The following is a 20,506-nucleotide window of genomic DNA, read 5'->3' on the forward strand; positions in this document are numbered from 1 at the left end:
ACCATTCACATGGCACACAAATAATGGTCAACAGAATAAGACAAAACAAAAACCCAGATAAAATAAACATTAAGATGGTTAAGTAAGCTTCCTTGTTAACCCAATTATCTTATCCAATCTTAAAAGATGACATTTTATATGTCTGCATTCAAATAATCCAACCAACCTTATTAACTTTTCTCCCTTCTAAAGACCTAACTTTCTCTTTAATATTAATTAATTAATTAATATACCTCACAATCTAATCCTAATCATCAGACACCACACATCAATATTGTACAGATACCCTACCACTTGGAATAGTCCCTTCTTAGTGTTAATGTTGATATTTATTGTAACTAGCATGGACATAAATGCACATATACCACACCACAAAATAATTAATTAGTACAAGATTCTTCTAGTTTAAACCCTCTTAAATATATGATTATGTTAAATAGTCATAGAAATAGAAATTTATAATGATCTAAAAATGGTATTGAAGGTCTCTTACCAGAAGGATATAAATAACACGTATAAGGTTGTGTTTTTTGGTGGGTGAGTTGAGTCCTTGCACAGTGATAGAGTATCATGGCTGAATCTGATAACGAGTCAGGAGGTGGAAAGAATGAATCGTCAATTTGCAGAGAGCAAGACAGGCTCCTTCCCATAGCCAACGTGGGCAGGATCATGAAGAAGGTGTTGCCAGGCAACGCTAAGATTTCCAAAGAATCAAAAGAAACCATGCAAGAGTGTGTGTCAGAGTTCATCAGTTTTATAACAGGAGAGGCTTCTGATAAGTGTCAGAAAGAGAAAAGAAAGACCATCAACGGGGATGATCTTCTGTGGGCCATGGCCTCACTTGGCTTTGAAGACTATGCAGAGCCGCTCAAAGCTTATCTGCACAAGTACAGAGAGATGGAAGGGGAGAAAACTGCTATGATTGTGAAGCACCATGGTGCTACTGGCCTTTATGCAAATCCACTGTGATCATATATTCATGAGATACATGTGTGGATCTGCTAAAGTTTGTTGCTTCTATTTCTGCTGTTATTGTGAATATAGGTAATTGTGGATGCACATAGGGATTTAGGATCTTTATACTCCTATTATTCATCTTATTTTGCTGCAGGGACAGGAAGTAAGAGTAGGATTTGTTAGGTTTGTTTCAACTGCAATATACTATGTATACATTCCAATTTGTGAGTGGTTTGCATTTAGGGTCCAAATAAAGAAAGAGGGTGAAATATTTAAGCTACTTTGAAGCTACCTTCTTTGGCTTGTAAGATGTAACTGATCATTGCAGCAAATATTTCTAAAAGTTTTCTAGTTTTTCCATTTCTAGTGGGTGACTTGATGATACTTGATATCCTTGCTTTGACAAGTACTGTTATGGTTCCCCGAATTAGCACCAGGGCATGAATGATGATGAAGAACCCCCAATTAGTTGACTGAGTAGCTAGAGTTTCCAAAAACTGTAATAGTTACTGCTGTGCCTTTACTTCACAAGAAGAACTACCTAATACTATCATATTAATCTTAAATTTTTATATGGCATATAATTTAAGTGTTATTAACTCTTTATTGTAAATTAAAAATTTCAGATCTATATTGTGTGAAGAAACCACATTGTAAAGGAATGTATAGATTTAGAGTATTGCAGATTATGTTTTAGCTGAGCCTATAAGCAAAAAAATGGAAGGACTTTGATATACTTTAAAGAGACATGAATGTTTTAATTATGTCAATATTTAACTGATAGGAATGAATGTAATGGTAAACTGAACTAAAAGTGAGAGGATCGAAGTTTAAACCCGTATTATACAAGGTAAACCACTTTTTTACAATATATTTTTTGTGTGTGAATGTTATACAACATTTTTACAATTAAGAAAGAAATCGAGAGTGAATAAAAAATCATGAAATAAAAGGAATAATATAATAGAGAAAAATAAAGGAAAAAAAATCAATGGTAAGAAAATTATATAAGAATACAGTTTCTTGTCATCAAAAGTTATTGACAAAAGCAAATTAGATTTTGTAAGCACATTTTATACGGTATTATAAATATTTCAGTCACATTTTTGACGTACTTGGAGCATTTAAAAGCTCTCCAATGGAAAGACATCTATAATCTGGTAGTTTCGTGTTGTCTGAAGTTTAGTATTTACAGGCCTTTTTTGAATGGCTCCAGAATGAAAGTGAAGGAGAGAAGATATTTTCAAATTCTTCAGTATACGGTCCATGTGTAGTTCAGTATGTTTCGGATACTCTTTTCTTTTTCCTTTGCCAAACCATATCGAAGGGTGCATTAACATTATGCATCTTGTTTCACTGTCAACAATCCAAAATAACTTCAGGAGATTTCATCAAACTCAGCACAAATCAAGTTCACAAGGAATGTATTTTTGCTAACTCGTAGTGACCATATTGGTAAATCCACAATATAGTCACAGAAAATCAGCAACGTGCCTACAACTATGGAAAATGTGAGTACGAGCAATAAAATGAGTTGAGCTTCCCAAAGATATATGATATAACTATCAAGACCATACTACATATATATATATATATATATATATATATGTATATGTATGTATATATATGTATATGTATGTATGTGACCATGGTCTCTCTCAGAGTCGATAATGTACACACAAAATTCGTTTTTATCCATGTATAATGTATTACCACAAAATGGCCGCGTAAGCTTTCATCATTACTCAAGTTTTCTTAAACCATACTGAATTTCATTATACTGGTTCATTCTTTTACTCTTACAGTCTTATTCAACTAATGTAAAGATAATTGCCTAATGTAGATCTGCATTGTTGTTCACATAATATATCAAATAATAATGAGTTGTTGAGTTGAATCAATTGTAATTGTGTAAATCTTTGTGGATGCTTACAAAGAATTTCTCTTCTTCAGGCCACCAGCATTCAAGTAAAGATAGATATTTTTCTTAGAGAAGTTTGACGCAGTAGATACAGGAGTAAATCCAGAATATTGCCCATCAATCTTTGCTGAGTAGATATCATTGATGTACTTCATAAGCTCATACTTTTCCATAATTGGCTGGGCTGCGTACTCATCAAATGGCATCCACTGGATCAAAGAATAAAGTCAATATTCAATGGGTCTTTGGTTATAATTAATTTACATTACTCAGGGTCTTTATGGAAGAAATTCAATTTATTGCCAAACTTGCATGGGTTAAAGTAAAATTATCTCCGAAAAAGAAAACTCCAGATGTGCAGTAATGAAAGGAATGACATAAATTATGGTATTGTGATCCATAAACATCCAACATTTTACACAGCAAACAGAGAACATTCGTACCTTTGCAGCCTCTATCTCTACCTCCTGTACTTGAATGTCAGAAGAAAGAGGGCGCAGCAAGCACACAAAGAATAGATCTGACTTCTCAAAGAATGACATGTGACTTTGTCTGTTGATCAGATATTCAGATGAAAGAAAAAAGGAATTCCAATTATCTAAATTGTATAGTCAACAATAATAAGTTTTTCCAACAACTAACAATTGAATCTGCAATATATAGAATTGTCAACACATTCTCGCCCGTAAACCATGGTATCTCTATTACTGCATATAGCAGCATTGACAAGAAGAAGCTCGTAGTTTGTGAACAGTTCTTCTGTTCTTTAGAATTTGGGACAATATGTGTCGACGTTTAATTTCCTTTCATCAATCCCTATTTCCTATTCTACTCCCTTCCCCAATATAAAGGAGTTTTAAGTCTCCATATTCAACCATTGGAACTTCCTTTCCAAATGTACAAAATGAAATATTTATGTAAACATGCTACCTGAATGCCATTACTTCCAGAAATTCAGCATCAACCTGAAAATTGAAAGAATCCAAAATCATTAGGTTTAGGTCAGAATGGTAAATTTTACAGTCAATCGTATATCCAAATTCATGAACAGAGATTACTAACTCCTGTTTCTTCTTTGACCTCCCTCACTGCTGCTGCACAAATATCTTCTCCCTGTATAAGTTGAATAAGTAGAATATATACACAAAAAGTAACTTCCTAAACTAGAATGCCAAGATATTCAACACATTTACCTGATCAACAACGCCAGTAGGAAATTTCCAGGCTCCACTTCCTTGAAAATGTCCACTCTTTTCTTGAACCACTAGGACCTAAGATCATGAATAGTTAGGAAATAAAACAGTAACACCAAATGCCAATAGATATGAATAGTGGTGATGAATCACACAGGAGCAGAGATAGATCCACAAACACTCTCATTAAAACGGGAGCATAGGGGGTGAAGTTTGATTTGATTTCAACTCAAACATTAGGGTACGGAGATAGGACTTAGCACATTCAACAAAGATAGAGTCCATTACGCAATGTTATTTCTATGAATAAACGAGTTATTAGGTCTTCTTCCCTTTCACTCATGTAAATGATGGAAATAAAGTATTCTTCTCTAACTTAAGTGTCATATGTGACTTCTATTCCATCCAAGTTCAAAACATTATCATTTTATCATGATAAAGGAATGGTGTATATAAAAATATTGGTGACAGCCCCAGTGATTCCAATTGAGCTGGAAGCCTGATCATGTGGTTTCACTACTTTGTGATCACGGAAATACCTCTTGTTTTTCATTTACGACAAATGATCCCACACCCACGCGGTGTGTGGCATTTGCTGGAATAGTATCTGCAGAGTCAGGAATCCAATATACAAGCATTAAATATTTTGGTTCTGCATGGTGATACCAAAATCCTTCCTGCACAGAAAGTATGCCACATTAATACAAAAAAGTTAGTGCATAATGTTGAGATCATTTTTCCATTAACCAAACCTCGGAAGTGTAACCATCATTAACGAAGTAAGCAAAAAAGTCACCTTAACTAGAGCTTCAACTAGACTGACCAGATAAATAGGCAATTTTATCCAAACACCCTTCTTGCCCTACAGGAAAGTGTCGAGTCAATAACTCAAATAACTAATGATGGTGAAAGATTTTAGATAAACTGCACGCCAGATACTAACCAATATTTTCATATTGTGAATCGTCTCTATTGTGAGTTTGTGAGTCAATTAAGTTGCACAACACATGATAAATACATTAAATTTTTTGGAAATTGAAGTTCATTTCAAACACAATTGACTTTATGAAAACTTCATTGCTTATGGATAAAAGTCAATTGAGGCCGACGTCAGATTGAAATGAAAATAGTTTATGCAGATCACTCCATTGTTATATTGAGGGTTAGCAAAAATAATGATATTTTTGGGTGAATTCAAGTATTACCAAAATGAAAGAGAATACACAAAGATAGCGATGCATAATCAACAACAGGTTAATGGAAAAGAAGAACTAGTCTATAGAGCAATGAAAGATAAAATGGCCAGTGGTCTCATCACCTAGAACTCAATTTTTGTGCTTGTTTGTTGCCATTTGCAGACAACTGGAGCACATATAATACCTATGTATGCATGCAATTTTAAAATGGAAAAAGCCTTATGACTGGTTTACAGATGTCCCAGTATGTATCTAACCAGTGAATAAAATCAGCAGGAAGATACTGTTTACAATGAAGAACCCATAAGAGAGACTACCAACTGTTTCCAGTGTGAAATTGAAGCTCTGAGGGTGGACAACAAGGTTGCAGAATCCATAGGCTTGTCCATTTCCACAATAACACCACCATACTCATCATCGGTCCATGTTAGCAGTTCAATCTTTGGCACTTGATCTTCTGCAGTCATTTGTGCTTCTGTAAGGGATGAATCTATCGAGGTTGACGTGAATGGAACAGGAACAAGGGTTGTCACTCTCTGATTTTAACTACCAAGGGAATAAAACTATTAGGCTTCAATTCCCTATAAAAACGGAACACTACCCAGAGTAAAAACAAAGGGTAGCAGTCAGTCTCCACAACCCTTTTTCCTGATTGAATGGAAAAGAGATAGAAACCAATTTTCAATAGTACTGCTATCAGTCTATAACATTCACATAAAAGCATGAATTACTGGTTTCAACTTTCAGCTCAATTTTAAAAGACCGAGGTTTTAGAACACGGTTTACCACCCAAATGTTACGCATTAGAAAAAATGTCAAGGGTTTTCGGCACCTGCAACATCAACTTTGGCTATATTGACTGGTATTGTTCTCAATTTCCTACTACACCAAAACCCTGACTGCAATTTAAAACTTTTGGAAAAGGCTATAAAGATGCTTCTATCAATAATTAAAAAAAAGGATTTTCTTTTTAACTTGACAAGGGGATGTGACAAATGAACTGATTGACATGCGGATTCTGGTTGTGGGACAGACACAGACCCGAACAAAGGGTTAAAAAAGACTGCTAACCAAAGCAGGTAAAATTGTGAAACAAAAGCGAAGATTTTGCGGAACAGAAGTGTTGATATAAAGCTGAGAAAGGCTGAAAGCAATCAAAAGAATTAATCGGAAAAGCAAAAGAATTTGCATTTGATTTCGTGCTGGACGTGACAGGGTATAGAAGGAACACAACAATGAAGTGATTCAAGAAGTACACTTATATGACAAAGCAAACAGAAAATAAAATTCAGAAATGCAAATAGTTTAAGGTTGTTCTGTTAGTACCCGTTGAATGGTCGGTCAGTGGAGATTGTTTTGCCTTGCCCTGCTCTGCTACCTATCATATGTCACCAGCCACAATAACTTCAATGCGTCTCAATTAGACTAACCAAAACCTGAAACTGTGAGATATGATTAAGAGAAAGCCCACAAGCACCTAGCAATTTCTGAATAGAAAATACACGTGGCAGAACCATATTCCTCATTTACTTTACTTTACTTTCTTCTCTCTCTTCACCATTCTATCTTACTTTTACCCTAACAATTTTTCCACCATAGAATACAACACCGGCGTGCGCACATAACTCTTCACCGCGGTATTAGATAATAAATCGAGTTCACAAGCCCATGTTATTTTTAACAAATTTAGTCAATAATAATAAAAAAATTCCTTTTTATTATAAATATAACATCATCTACCCGGCACTTGCCCCTGCAACATTTTCTAATGTTCCTTGAAATCTTATTGTGTATAAGTGAATGCATAACAGATAAATTCATTAATAGAACAAGTATATGATTGACTAATGGATATCAACACAGTTTAAACAAGGCTACTCAACCATACATCACACTTAAACCTCCAAAACGTGATGAAACTGATCATGTATAAAATAAGAGTAAAAGAGTTTAGCGCGAGAGCTTTTATAAAAAAAAGAAATAAGAGTAAAAGATAAGGAAGAAAAAAGAATGAACACACAACACCAAAAGTTTGGATTTAAAAATCATACGGAGTCCTCCCAAATTTCAATACAGAAATAGGGACTACTAAAGAGACAGTGAATGTTACATATAATCTTTTCTGCATTGATTTTTCCTTGTAATGATATAACAACATGATAAATGAACTACACCCTCTACTGCATTATTTGACAAACACATTAAAACTTTATTTTATATTATACGAGGGACATCTTTGTTTTTGGGGTCTGACAGTGTACATTGACACACGTATGACTGAAGTATTTCATTTAAAAAGATATTTTTTTTTAGTTTCTAACAATTTTAATATAATTTCAACACAATTTTTAAAAAAAAACATTACTTATTATATAAATTTTTATTATAATTATAAAAATAAAGAATAAATACCAAATATAATCTGAAATATTTAAATTATATATTTTTTATATTGAGAATATTTTTATTTATTCTCCTATCTAATCTTCATATAATGTAAAATTTGTTAAAGTAGTTAATTTTTTTCTTTAAATAAATTTTAATTAAAGTATTTTTTTAATGATGACAATAATCTCCTTATTATATAATATGTAATATATAAATTTGTATCCCTTATTCTATATTTTGAAAATTATTGATGTCGAAGTGTCATTTGATATACGTATGAGTGTTTATTTCTTTCTCTTCTTGTTCCACTTTCTTGTTAAGAATATAGACTTTAGGTTTTTACCATTCAGTCAACAATAAATACCTATTATTATGGAATTTAATTTAGTTTTAGGATTTGATTACTCATGGACAGTTTTGCTACTGTTACTAATGGGTAGTTATAATATTGTTTAGGTTATTCTATAAAGGCTATATAATAACCATCTATTATTCAATAAAAGTGAGCATTTTCTCTCATTATATCTACTCTTAAAAAAGGGCTTCTCTATTTTTTTTAACATTTGGTATCAGAGCTCCATTACGAAACCTGATTAAACCTAAAAGCAACAGTCTTCTACGAGAGAAAGTCATGTCAGAAAGTTCATTGGTGCAGCCAACGATAACGAAATTTGATGGGCACTATGATCATTGGGCAATGCTCATGGAAAAATCTTTTGCGCTCTAAAGAGTATTGGGGCGTGGTTGAAAATGAGGTTCTTGCAACAGCAGAAGGTGTTGGCCTCGCAGATGCCCAGAGAAAACACATTGACGATCAGAAGTTGAAAGATTTGAAAGCAAAGAACTATCTATTTCAAGCATTAGATCGTTCTATCTTGGAGACGATCATTCATAAGGATATAGCAAAGAACATATGGGATTCTTTAAAGCAAAAATATCAAGGTTCATCCCGGGTTAAGTGTGCACACTTACAAGCTCTTCGAAAGGAGTTTGAAATTCTTCACATGAAGGAAGGTGAATCTGTGAATGAGTATTTTGCTCGGACCCTTACCATAGCCAACAAGATGAAAGTAAATGGTGAGAACAAGGGAGACGTTGTTGTAGTTGAAAAGATTTAAGATCCTTAACTCCCAAATTTGATTATGTTGTGTGTTCCATTGAGGAGTCTAAGGATACTGACACCTTGACCATTGACGAGTTGCAAAGCAGCCTGCTCGTGCATGAACAACGCGTGAGTTATCATATAGAAGAAGAACACGCTTTGAAGATTACTTACGCAACACAAAATGGAGGAAGGGGTCGAGGTCGTGGCAGAGGAAGAGGATGGGGACGAGGTAGACAAAGCTTCGACAAGGCCACAGTATAGTGCTATCGTCACAAGGCCATTTTCAATGGGAATGTCCAAGCAAAGAGGAGGCTAACTATGCAGAAACTGAAGAAGCAATGTTACTGATGGCTTACATGGATATGAATAAAGCCCATACAACAGATGTGTGGTTTCTTGACTCAGGGTGCAAAAATCATATGTGTGGGAAGAAGAAATATTTCTCAGATTTTGATGAAAGTTTTAGAGAATCGGTGAAGTTGGGTAACAACGCAAGCATGGTCGTATCAAGTAAGGGTAATATACCGCTACAAGTAAATGGAATAGCACAGATAATTACAGAGGTATTCTATGTTTCAGAAGTGAAGAACAATTTGTTAAGTATTGGGCAATTACAAGAAAAAGGGCTTACGATTGTGTTTCAAAATGAAAAATGTAAGGTGTTTCACCGCGAGAGAGACTTAATCATGGAGACCAAGATGACTTCAAATCGAATGTTTATACTCCATGCTATATCACATCCTATAGCATCTACTTGTTTCAATACAATTACAGAAGATATGGGGCAACTTTGGCATTGTAGATATGACCACTTGAGCTTTAAAGGCTTGAAGACTGTACAACAGAAGAAGATGGTGAATGGATTACCACAACTTAAGTCTCCCTTGAGACTTTGTAAAGATTGTCTGGTGGGTAAGCAACTACGACACTCGTTTCCAAGGAAGAGCACTTGGCGAGCTTCATTTGTAGAGACTTTGTGCATGCTGACATTTGTAGACCGATCACACCCATTTCTAACAGCAAGAAATCGTATTTGATTACTTTCACTGATGATTTTAGTAGAAAAACATGGGTCTATTTTTAATAGAGAAATCAGAAGCCTTTGCTGTTTTTAAAAATTTTAAGGCTCAAGTTGAGAATGAAACAAACTCATTTATTAGAGCCTTACGTATGGATCGAGGAGGAGAGTTTACATCACAAGAATTCAATAATTTTTGTGAAGTAAATGGTATTCACAGACAATTGACAGTTGCATACACACCACAACATAACAGAGTTGCGAAACGAAATAATAGAACTATTATGAATATGGTTCGTAGTATGATTTTTGCAAAGAAACTTCCAAATAGTTTTTGGCCTGAAGCAATCAATTGGATCGTGCATGTATTGAATCGCAACCCAACATTAACTATAAAAAAATAAAACCCCAGAAGAAGCTTGGAGTGGAGCCAAGCCTTCAGTCGAGCATTTTAGAGATTTTGGTTGTATTGCTCATGTTCATGTGCTTGACAACAATAGAACCAAGCTAGATGATAAGAGCTTAAGTTGTGTTTTATTGGGAGTTAGTGAAGAATCAAAGGGTTATCGACTTTATGATCCAACTTTTCAAAGGATCATAATAAGTCGGGTTGTTGTATTCGAAGAAGACATGAAGTGGGATTGGGATAAGATCTATGAAGGATCCATTATGTGCGAATTGGAATGGGGTGATAGTGAGGAGGATACAATTACGTATGACGAAAATGAAAAGGAGAGTGAATCTGATCTCGAAGCCGATATAGAAGGGGAAAATTTTTCCTCTGAATCTTTGACAAACATGAGCTTTCCTAGCTCAACTGAAGAAATGAATAGAAGACCACCAGTCTGGATGAGAGACTATACAATAGGGGAAGGTCTTTTTGAATAAGATAATGAAGCTCATTTAGCCATACATGCAGCTACTGATCCTATTCACTATGAAGATGCCTTGAAAAGTGAGAAATGGAGGCACACCATGGATTTGGAAATAGAAGCAATAAACAAAAATGGGACATGGGAATCGACGGAATTACCCGAGGGAGGAAAGAAGGTTGGAGTAAAATGGATCTATAAGACTAAATTCAATGAAAGTTGAGATGTTGACAAATACAAGGTCAAGCTTGTAGTAAAGGGGTATACTCAACAACAAGGGGTAGACTATAATGAAGTATTTGCACTTGTGGCACGTATGGAGATAATTTGTTTGGTAGTAGCACTTGCAGCTCAAAGAGGATGGTCCATCCACCAGCTAGACGTAAAATCTGCGTTTTTACATGGAGAGTTAAATGAAGAGGTCTTTGTGGAGCAACCCTGCAGTTATGTGCAAAAGGAAGATGAACATAAGGTTTACAAATTAAAAAAGGCACTCTACGAACTTAAGCAAGCCCCATGTGCTTGGTATGGCCGTATAGAAGCCTATTTCATGAAGGAAGGTTTTGAGAAGTGTGACTATGAGCATACGTTGTTCATCAAGACAAGAAAAAAAAGGCAAATTGTTAATTGTAAGTCTTTATGTTGATGATCTTATTTTTACTGGAAATGATGAGTTGATGTTTACAAAGTTTAAAGCTTCCATGAAGCATGAGTTTGATATGGCAGATCTTGGTAAGATGAGGTATTTCCTTGGTCTTGAAGTCATGCAAAGATTTGATGGTGTTTTTATCGGTCATAAGAAGTATGCATTGGAGGTGCTAAAACGGTTTGGAATGGACAACAATAACTTTGTTCATAATCCTATTGTTCTTGGCTATAAACTCATGAAAGATGAAGATGGAGTAAAGGTGGACAAGACTTACTATAAAGAGGTTGTGGGTAGTCTAATGTACTTCACAGCAACTCGATCAGACATGATGTTTGTGGTAAGTCTTATTTAGGTATATGGAGAAGCCTACTGAACTTCATTTACAAGCAACAAAAAGGGTCCTGAGATATTTGAAGGGAACAACTGGGTTGGGTATTGTTCTCGCCGGCTCGAAGTCGGTCGGAATCCGGATGAGCTCCTGATGGTCTCCCTTCAAGCTTTAGCAGTTCAGCTTCTAGAGAACAAATGGGGGCTCCTCCTGCGATTACACTCCGACGCTCAAGTCGGTAAGAGCATAAAATTTTGTATATCTAGTGAGTATAATGTAAAAAAGCAAGTTGAGATACTCCCTGAGGGTGGTTGTCTATTTATAAGGCCTTACGGGCTTTTTCTTTTGGACTCTCATTTCTTCGGATATTAACATGTCATATTCAGGTAACTTTTCCTAAAATCTTAATATATCGGGATGATTTTGTCATATAATCGAGGCAGTTATGCAACGTAATCAGGAATATCAAGCGAGTCAAAGTATTTAGACAATATAATTAAGGATATTGTGCAAGTAAATCAGAGTATTTAAGCGATATAATCAGAGTATTTAATATAATTAAGGATATTGTTCAGGTAAATCGAAGTATTTAAGAGATATAATCAAAGTATTTAAGTGATATAATTAAGGATATTGTTCAGGTAAATCGGAGTATTTAAGCGATATAATTAAGGATATTATGCAATTAAACTGGGGTTTTCGTTAAATCCGAGGAAACCATCTAATTTTGCGAAGACTGTCCGAATTGGGCTTAGGCCAGCCAACCTTCTCGTCCTGATTCCTATCAGGTCCAATCGGCCCAAAAAGCTGGCAAACCCAATCGGCCCAATTCCCGGTAGTATCGGGACGGTACACAGCCCCCCAGACTTGAGCGGAGTTCGCAAGGCGTAAAGGCTTTGGGGCATGAGGTCATCACCATCGGCCCAAAAGTTGGCAAACCAAATCGACCCAATTCCTAGTAGTATCGGGACGGTACACAACCCCCCAGCCTTGAGTGGAGTTCGCGAGGTGTAAAGACTTTGGGGCATGAGGTCATCTCCATCGGCCCAAAAGTTGGCGAACCCAATCGGCCCAAAGCTTAACAACCCGATCGGTATCTTTCCTTTCATGACTTTGGGCGGGAGATTTTGGGATTTTCGAGTACCGTGACGCCTGCGTTGCCTTCTCGAGGTTGTCACTTCTGAGTGACATGAGCGGTCAGGCATTTATTACTCCTGACACGTGGTGGTCATTAACTGGGCAGCGCTTCATATTTGTTTTCTACTTCTTCTTCACCGTTTTTTGGCCTTCAAAAACTTAGTTTCCTTTACTTGAGGCTCTCCTTTCCTTCTGTGCCTATCTCCCTTCCAGTTTTTTGGTGTCTCCGATAAGCGTCCCATGGGTATGCTCCTTGAATCCTCGCTTTTTCATTTGATCTTTGTTTGTGCTTTGTTGTGTATGCTCATGAATTATACTGCTATGTTTCCCTAGGCAAGGAAAGATCTTTTAAAAGAGGTCTCACTATATTCGTCTTCTTCCCTGCTTGAGAAGTTTCGTGAAGCAAACTCTCTTAGCAAAGGGGAGGAAAGTTTTATCGAGACTCAAGCTTGTTACGAAGGTGAGCCCGTGTGTAATGATGAGGGCGGTGATCCTCAAGGTTCCTTTTGTTTTTTCTATGAAACCTGCTTTACTAGGCTAGGTCTTCGCCTTCCTTTAGATTCGTTTGAGAAAGAGATTTTAACCGAGCTGAACGTGTCGTCAGCACAGTTACATCCGAACAGCTGGGCTTTTATTCGCGCTTTTCGCACTCTTTTCGGCTATCTCGGTTTTACTCCGACTTTAAATATATTTTTTTACTTTTTTTAGTACAAGACCTCCTCTAGGAAGTTGTGGACCTCTTTGAAAAATGTGGGTGGTAGGGGTACTCCTTCAACTCTTGGAATTCCTTTTCACATTCGATGGTCCATTGGAAACGTTCGCTCTTCTTCAGGCAAGCGAAGTAGGGGTAGCTCTTCTCCCCGCTTACTGATAGGAAACGGGATAGCACCGTCATTCGTCCGGTGAGGCGTTGGACTTCTTTTATGCTGGTGGGACTTTTCATGTTGATCAAGGTCGTGCACTTTTCAGGATTGGCCTCTATCCCTCTCTCGGTCATTAGAAAGCCGAGGAATTTTCCTGCTCGTACGCCAAATACACATTTATCAGGGTTTAGCTTTAAATGGTGCTTGCCAATCGTCTAGAAAATTTCTTCGAGGTCGATCAAATGCGATTGTTCCGTGTCTGATGTTACCACCATATCGTCTACGTAGGCGTGGATGTTTCTCCCGAGCATAGGTTGGAGGATTCTGTCCATCAAACGCTGGTATGTTGCCCCCGCATTCTTGAGACCGAAAGGCATCAGTTTGTAACAGTAATTGGTCGTTTCGGCCATGAAGGCGGTTTTATCTTCGTCAGATGGGTGCATGCGTATTTGGTTATATCCGGAGAAGGCGTTCATAAAACTTATGTAACCGTGGCCCGACGCGTTATCTACCAGCACATCGATGTTCGACAGAGGATAGGAATCTTTTGGGCATGCGTTATTAAGGTCTGTGAAATCCATGCACATCCTCCATTTTCCGTTGGCCTTTTTCACCATTACCACGTTGGACAACCATGTCGGGTATTGAATTTCTCTTATGTGATCTGCTTCTACTAATTTGTTGGTTTCTTCCTGAATCGCCAACTTCTTCTCTTCATTATACTTCCTCCTCCTTTGGGCAACCGGCCTCGCCTGTGGGTCAATCATCAATCGGTGAGATAAAAAGTCAGGATCGATACCTGGCATGTCGGCAGCCGACCAGGCAAAGGCGCTCATGTTTCTCGACAATACTTCCCGCAGAGCTTTTTCGAAAGACCCCTCTACCGATCCTCCCAGATTGAATTTCTTGCCATTTATATTGATTTCTTTTACCTCACCAACCGGCTCTAGTCGTCCTTCTCGTTGGTCCATCCTTCGGTCAACTTCCAGGTCTGAAAGCCTTTTTGAGGTTACGATAGTGTATGACCCCTTCAGAGTTTTTAAGCTATTTTTGTAACACTTTCTGGCCGCTTTCTGGTCTACCTTTAAAGTGATCACCGACCCGAATGGTGAGGGTAGCTTCATCTTAAGGTGGGCAGTGGAGGGGACTTCCCCAAGCTTATTAAGTGAGGGTCAGCCTAATAGCAAGTTATATGATGATGCGGTGTTCGCCACAATGTATTTGATGGTGATGGTGCTCGCATCTATCTCATCAGCGAAAGTCGTTCGGAGCTCCACATAGCCTCGTACTTCCACCTGCCCCCCGTTAAAACCAACTAATGTTCTGTTGAAGGGCTTTAGCTAGTCTTTCGGTATTTGTAGGCCCTCAAAGGTATTCAGGAACATCACATCTGTTGAGCTTCCTTGGTCAACAAGTACTCGATGTACGTTTCATCCCATTATGATTACTGTTATTACAACGGGGTCGTTTTCATGAGGGGAAACGTCTGCTTTGTCCGCGCTTGAGAAATATATGATCGATTCGGGTACTGGCTTCAATTCTGAGATCTTGCATATTAGCTCCCCCCAAGAGTAGCGTTTCCGACTCGCTGCCGATGTCCCACCCCCTGAAAATCCGCCAGCAATAGTGTTGAAATCTCCCAGTATGGGGGTGACGTGGTCGTTGTCCTTTGGTGTTGTACCGCGAGATGACACTTCTTTCTCTTTGGTCTGTATATACTGCTTGAGGTGGCCGATTTCTACTATTCCGGCTAGTTGGAATATCAAGGCTTGACATCTTTCTGTGTCGTGACCCCGTGTTTGGTGAAATACACACCAGGCGGACCAGTTATATCCCAAAATGCGGTCGGTTTTCCTTGGTTGTTCTAACCTGGAAGATATAGCTGAATCATCCAGAAGGCGCTTTAGCGGAACAGTGAAAACTGGTAGGGCTGGAGGTATCGGTAGACGGGGGACACCTTTTCTCTCTTCCTCTTTCTGCACCACATAGGGTACGTATCTCTTGTCTGTTCGTCTGGCAATGTTAGTCTCAGTTGCTCTAGGTTGGGCTTCTCGGGGGCGCTCTTTGTATTTTGCCTCGCCGTGGCGCTCGTGTGCCCTCTTTTGACGAATTGCCTCTTCAGTAGCTATATGGACTGAGGCACGTTCTCGGACCTCCGTCATGGATACTGCCCTATTTCTTAGCAGCTAATCACTGAACGGGTTTGCCCACAATCCCTTCACAAAGGCGTCTATAACCATCTTGTCCCGCGGGTTCTGCACGCATACGAATATTTCGCAAAAACGATTAAGATATTCTTTAAGCGGTTCACCCTCCTTTTGCCTGACATCGAACAGATCAGCCATTCGCGGTGGTTTCACCACATTGGCCGCGAATTGTTCCCCAAACAGCTTGGAAAACTCTTGAAATGATCGGATGGTTCCATCTGGTAGACCGCTAAACCACTTTAAGGTTGTCCCGGTAAAGGTGCCTTGAAGCATTTTGCATCTGATGGCGTCTGAGCCCCCCGAGATCAGCATTTGGGCTTGGAAGGCCTTCAGGTGAGTCTCGGGGTCTTCCGAGCCTGAGAAAGCAGGCATTTTTGGCATCATGTACTGTGGGGGAATCGGTTCTTCCATGATGGCCTGAGAGAAAGGACGGGGGTCCCTCCGCCATCTCCCTTGAGTTCGGTCTGCGGGTTCTACATCCATTCTCCCTTGGAATGTCCTTCTTAGATCCTCATTGACTTTCTGCAGCTCTTCGTGTGCCCGAATGGCTTCCTCCATTAATCGTCTGGAGGCTTCGGCTTCATCTCTCAACCTTTGTTGTTCGGTTGCAGATTCTTCCCGGAGAAGTTCCTGAGTGGCTTGGAGCTCCTCGACTTGTCTTCTTGACTCCTCATTCTCACGCTATAATGTGCGCATTGTCTCCATTACCTGTTGTAATGTGACCACCTCTTTGGCTTCAGGTGCTAGTGTTTGTCTGGTCCTCATGACTCGTATCTTTCTGATATATCGGGAATGGTTGTGGGAACCGTTTTACCGGGCCCCACGGTGGGCACCAAATGTTCTCGTCGGCTCAAAGTCGGTCGGAATCCAGATGAGCTCTTGATGGTCTCCCTTCAAGCTTTAGTAGTTCAGCTTCTAGAGAACAAATGGGGGCTCCTCCTACGATTACACTCCGACGCTCAAGTCAGTAAGAGCATAAAATTATGTATATCTAGTGAGTATAATGTAAAAAAGCAAGTTGAGATACTCCCTGAGGGTGGTTGTCTATTTATAAGGCCTTACGGGCTTTTTCTTTCGGACTCTCGTTTCTTCGGATATTAACATGTCATATTCAGGTAACTTTTCCTAAAATCTTAATATATCGGGATGATTTTGTCATATAATCGAGGCAGTTATGCAACATAATCAGGAATATCAAGCGAGTCAAAGTATTTAGACGATATAATTAAGGATATTGTGTAAGTAAATCAGAGTATTTAAGCGATATAATTAAGGATATTGTGCAATTAAACTGGGGTTTTCGTTAAAACCGAGGAAACCATCTAATTTTGCTAAGACTGTCCGAATTGGGCTCAGGCCAGCCAGCCTTCTTGTCCTGATTCCTATCAGGTCCAATCGGCCCAAAAAGCTGGCAAACCCAATCGGCCCAATTCCTGGTAGTATCGGGACGGTACACAGCCCCCAGCCTTGAGCGGAGTTCGTGAGGCGTAAAGGCTTTGGGGCATGAGGTCATCACCATCGGCCCAAAAGCTGGCAAACCAAGTCGGCCCAATTCTTGGTAGTATCGGAACGGTACAGGTATTTTTTATAGGAAGGGAGAAGATGATAAATTTGTTGCTTACATTGACAGTGATTATGCTGGAGATTTGGATGAAAGGAAAAGTACTTCAAGTTATGTGTTCTTATTGAGTTTAGGAGAAGTTTCATGGTCATAAAAAAAAAAAAACAATAGTAAGTTTATCTTTCATCGAGGCAGAATTTATTGTTGCAGCTTCATGTGCATGTTAGGCATTATGGTTAAAAGGAGTGTTGGAAAAGCTGGGTCAGAATCAAGCCAATCCAACTATTATTTATTGTGATAGCATTTCTACAATCAAACTCTCAAAGAACCCAATTATGCATGGTTGCAGTAATGACATAGATGTGCGGTTTCATTTCCTTCGAGAGTTCACAAAGGCAGGTTTTGTGGAATTGGTACATTGTGGCACAAAGGAATAGTTGGCTCTAAGAGGTATTAGGAGTTTGTTATGAGAAAGAGATAAATTGAATTCTAACATTCAATTTAAGAGAGGAATTGTTAAGATTATAGATGTTAGATTTTTACCATTCAGTCAACAATAAATACCTATTATTATGGGAGTTAATTCAATTTTAGAATTGATTAGTCATGGACAGTTTTGTTGTTTTTACTAGTGGGCAGTTATAATATTGTTTAGGTTATTCTGTAAAAACTATATAATAGCCATTTATTATTCAGTGAAAGTGATCACTTTCTCTCATTATATCCATTCTTTAAAAAAATATAGTGTCTCTATTTTTAACATTCCTCTTCTCCCATTGTCAGTGAATTTATAGACACGTGAAATTGAAGAATACACTATAAATCTGCAAAGGGTCTCATCAATTAAGGAAATAAATGTCAAATTTAGAAAACAAGTTTTTCTTCTGAGAGACAATAGTGGAGGAATGTATTAATTAAATTAATTGTCTGCATCATCTTCACATATATTAATTGGACTCAATTCTGAATTTTAAACACCTAAAATGTAATATTCACCTCATTTAAGAAGAAAAACAACAACTTTGATACTCTCCATCATCTTGTCTACCACCACTTTGTTATCATATCTATTAAGTGTATCCCACCCATTGTATATGTGTAGGTGAAAGTATAAATAAAAAAATATCTTATCTAAAAGTAAATATAATTATAAGTTTTTTTTTTTGTTTTCAATAACAAGTTCTACAATTTTTAGCTTGATCAAATATTCTTCTTTTAGATATTGTGAAATTTAAAGAAAAATAATTAATTTTAGTGATGAATTCATGCTTATAAGTGTTAAATGGTATATCTATGATTATAAAAAAAACGCTTAATAAACTTTTAAGTTCAATTTAAATTTTTTTCAATTAAACTTCTATTAACACTACAAGAAAACGAAATAAAAACCAATTTAAAAAAAAATAGTTGTTATAATAACTAAATTAGAGACCATTTTAAAAACTAAAAATTAATGATTTCTAAATTAGTTTATATTATTGTTAAATAATTTTTAAATTGATATTTAATTAGCTTTTAACTACCAATTATTTAGATTTTAAATTTGGTAGCAAAAACTTTGGTTGCTAATTAGATACCAATTTAAAAATCATTTAACAATAATTGAAACTAATTTAGAAATCAAAAAATTTTTAGTCTTTAAAATGTTCACTAATTTAGTTACTATAACAATTAATTTTTTTTTATCTAAAATTGATTTCTATTACATGATTTTCTTTTAGTATAAAAAATTATTTTATAAAATATATAAAAGTTATATATTTGTCACTTGAATTCATTCTGTTTAATTTTATCATAAAGTAAAAGTTGGATTTTGAAGTCTCAAGCCCAACACTCAAACCTGAAACATGAACAACAGTACAAATAAATATCTAGAATTCTAAATACCATTTTTATTATCCATTTTAATGTTGTGCTTGAAAGTGCAAAACCAAACAGTCATGTTATTCCTGATAATGGTAAATATTCAATTGAAAAATATTAAAAATTTATAATTTCAATAGAATAAATTTTTTAAACAGAAAATAAATTTAAAATACTCAAATTTATAAAAAGATTTAAAACTTAACTATGTTTTTTTTTTTAGTTTTCGTGTGGATAATACGACAAAATCAAAACGATAAATTATTTAATTGAAAATAAAATAATTTGAATATTTTTAGAGTAATTTTTTTATTTTAATAAATATTCAATTGAAAATATTTAAATTTATAAGAGAGTTAAAATTTAATTAAGCTTAAAAATTACATTGATTAAAAAGACATGAACAAAATTAATTGTTTTTTGTTTTTTTTATAGTGAAAACTTTCATTTAAAGAAAATAAATACTTGCTTGAAAATGGTATAAATTAACTAGTGACTTTAATTTGAAAAATAGTATCTACATGTAATGCATTTTAATTTAACTAAATGTGACCAACCAAGTGTTAACAACTAATTAAATGTAAATTGCAATTGAAAATAAATTACAAAACACATAAATTGGACAATTAATTTATACAAAATATTTATAAAAGCCAAATTCTTCCCTGTACCTCCAATTTTTTTAAATTTTAACAATATTATTCTAATTATGGTGGAAAGTGGAGTGTCTCTTCTTTAGTTTTAAGTGGTAGTGATTGTTTGTGATGGCGGGTGGTGATGTTGGTGGTTAAGATAAATTTGAGAGACTTTTACTTGTGTTTTTGTTTGCTTTTTTTTTTTTATATTTTTTAGAAGTCACAAACATTTAAAAAAAAATCAACTAGGTGAAAAAGTGGAGTACAAAATTAAAAAAAAAAAAATACTTTCACACTAAGAAATGTCAAATACAATGAATTTTCTTGTTAATTCTCTCACACATGCTCAAATGATGAAACTACTGTCTCAAAAGTTATTGTTAACTAAATGTGACCAACCAAGTGTTAACAACTAATTAAATGTAAATTGCAATTGAAAATAAATTACAAAACACACAAATTGGACAATTAACTTATACAAAATATTTATAAAATCCAAATTCTCCCCTGCACCTCCAACTTTTTTTTAATTTTAACAATATTATTCTAATTATGGTGGAGTGTCTCTTCTTTAGTTTTAAGTGGTAGTGGTTATTTGTGGTGGCAGGTGGTG

At 36.3% G+C, this 20,506-nt stretch overlaps 3 protein-coding genes across 13 annotated transcripts; 2 read left to right on the forward strand and 1 right to left on the reverse strand.

Annotated features, from left to right (window-relative positions):
* Positions 1-455: 455 nt before the first annotated feature.
* On the forward strand, positions 456-1,106 carry LOC137806790 (nuclear transcription factor Y subunit B-3). The gene has a single exon (XM_068607073.2). It carries the CDS (start codon positions 571-573, stop codon positions 967-969), a length of 399 nt encoding a protein of 132 aa, XP_068463174.1. The 5' UTR covers positions 456-570; the 3' UTR covers positions 970-1,106.
* Positions 1,107-2,013: 907 nt separating this feature from the next.
* LOC137806789 (nudix hydrolase 2) lies at positions 2,014-7,295 on the reverse strand. Of its 11 annotated transcripts, XM_090300242.1 has the most exons (11): positions 6,798-6,881; positions 6,594-6,709; positions 5,585-5,813; positions 4,868-4,933; positions 4,611-4,748; positions 4,072-4,149; positions 3,941-3,991; positions 3,809-3,843; positions 3,322-3,430; positions 2,891-3,087; positions 2,014-2,313 (listed from the first exon to the last, which is right to left on the reverse strand). In XM_090300242.1, exons 3-11 carry the CDS (start codon positions 5,732-5,734, stop codon positions 2,082-2,084), a joined length of 1,056 nt encoding a protein of 351 aa, XP_090156368.1. In that variant the 5' UTR covers positions 5,735-5,813; positions 6,594-6,709; positions 6,798-6,881; the 3' UTR covers positions 2,014-2,081. The 11 variants fall into 11 exon arrangements, with proteins under 11 accessions (XP_090156368.1, XP_090156367.1, XP_090156370.1 ...); XM_090300241.1 differs by lacking the exon at positions 6,798-6,881 and having other exon boundaries at positions 6,594-6,728; XM_090300244.1 differs by lacking the exon at positions 6,798-6,881 and having other exon boundaries at positions 5,585-5,915; positions 6,594-6,717.
* A 1,043-nt stretch (positions 7,296-8,338) lies between these two features.
* Positions 8,339-8,773, forward strand: LOC137839224 (uncharacterized). Its single transcript, XM_068648349.1, has one exon. The coding sequence runs from the start codon at positions 8,339-8,341 to the stop codon at positions 8,771-8,773; it is 435 nt and encodes a 144-aa protein (XP_068504450.1).
* The last annotated feature ends 11,733 nt before the right edge of the window (positions 8,774-20,506 follow it).

This window comes from Phaseolus vulgaris, chromosome 3, assembly GCF_051622355.1.
Source record: "Phaseolus vulgaris cultivar YP4 chromosome 3, ASM5162235v1, whole genome shotgun sequence".
In the NCBI taxonomy this organism is placed as follows: domain Eukaryota; kingdom Viridiplantae; phylum Streptophyta; class Magnoliopsida; order Fabales; family Fabaceae; genus Phaseolus; species Phaseolus vulgaris.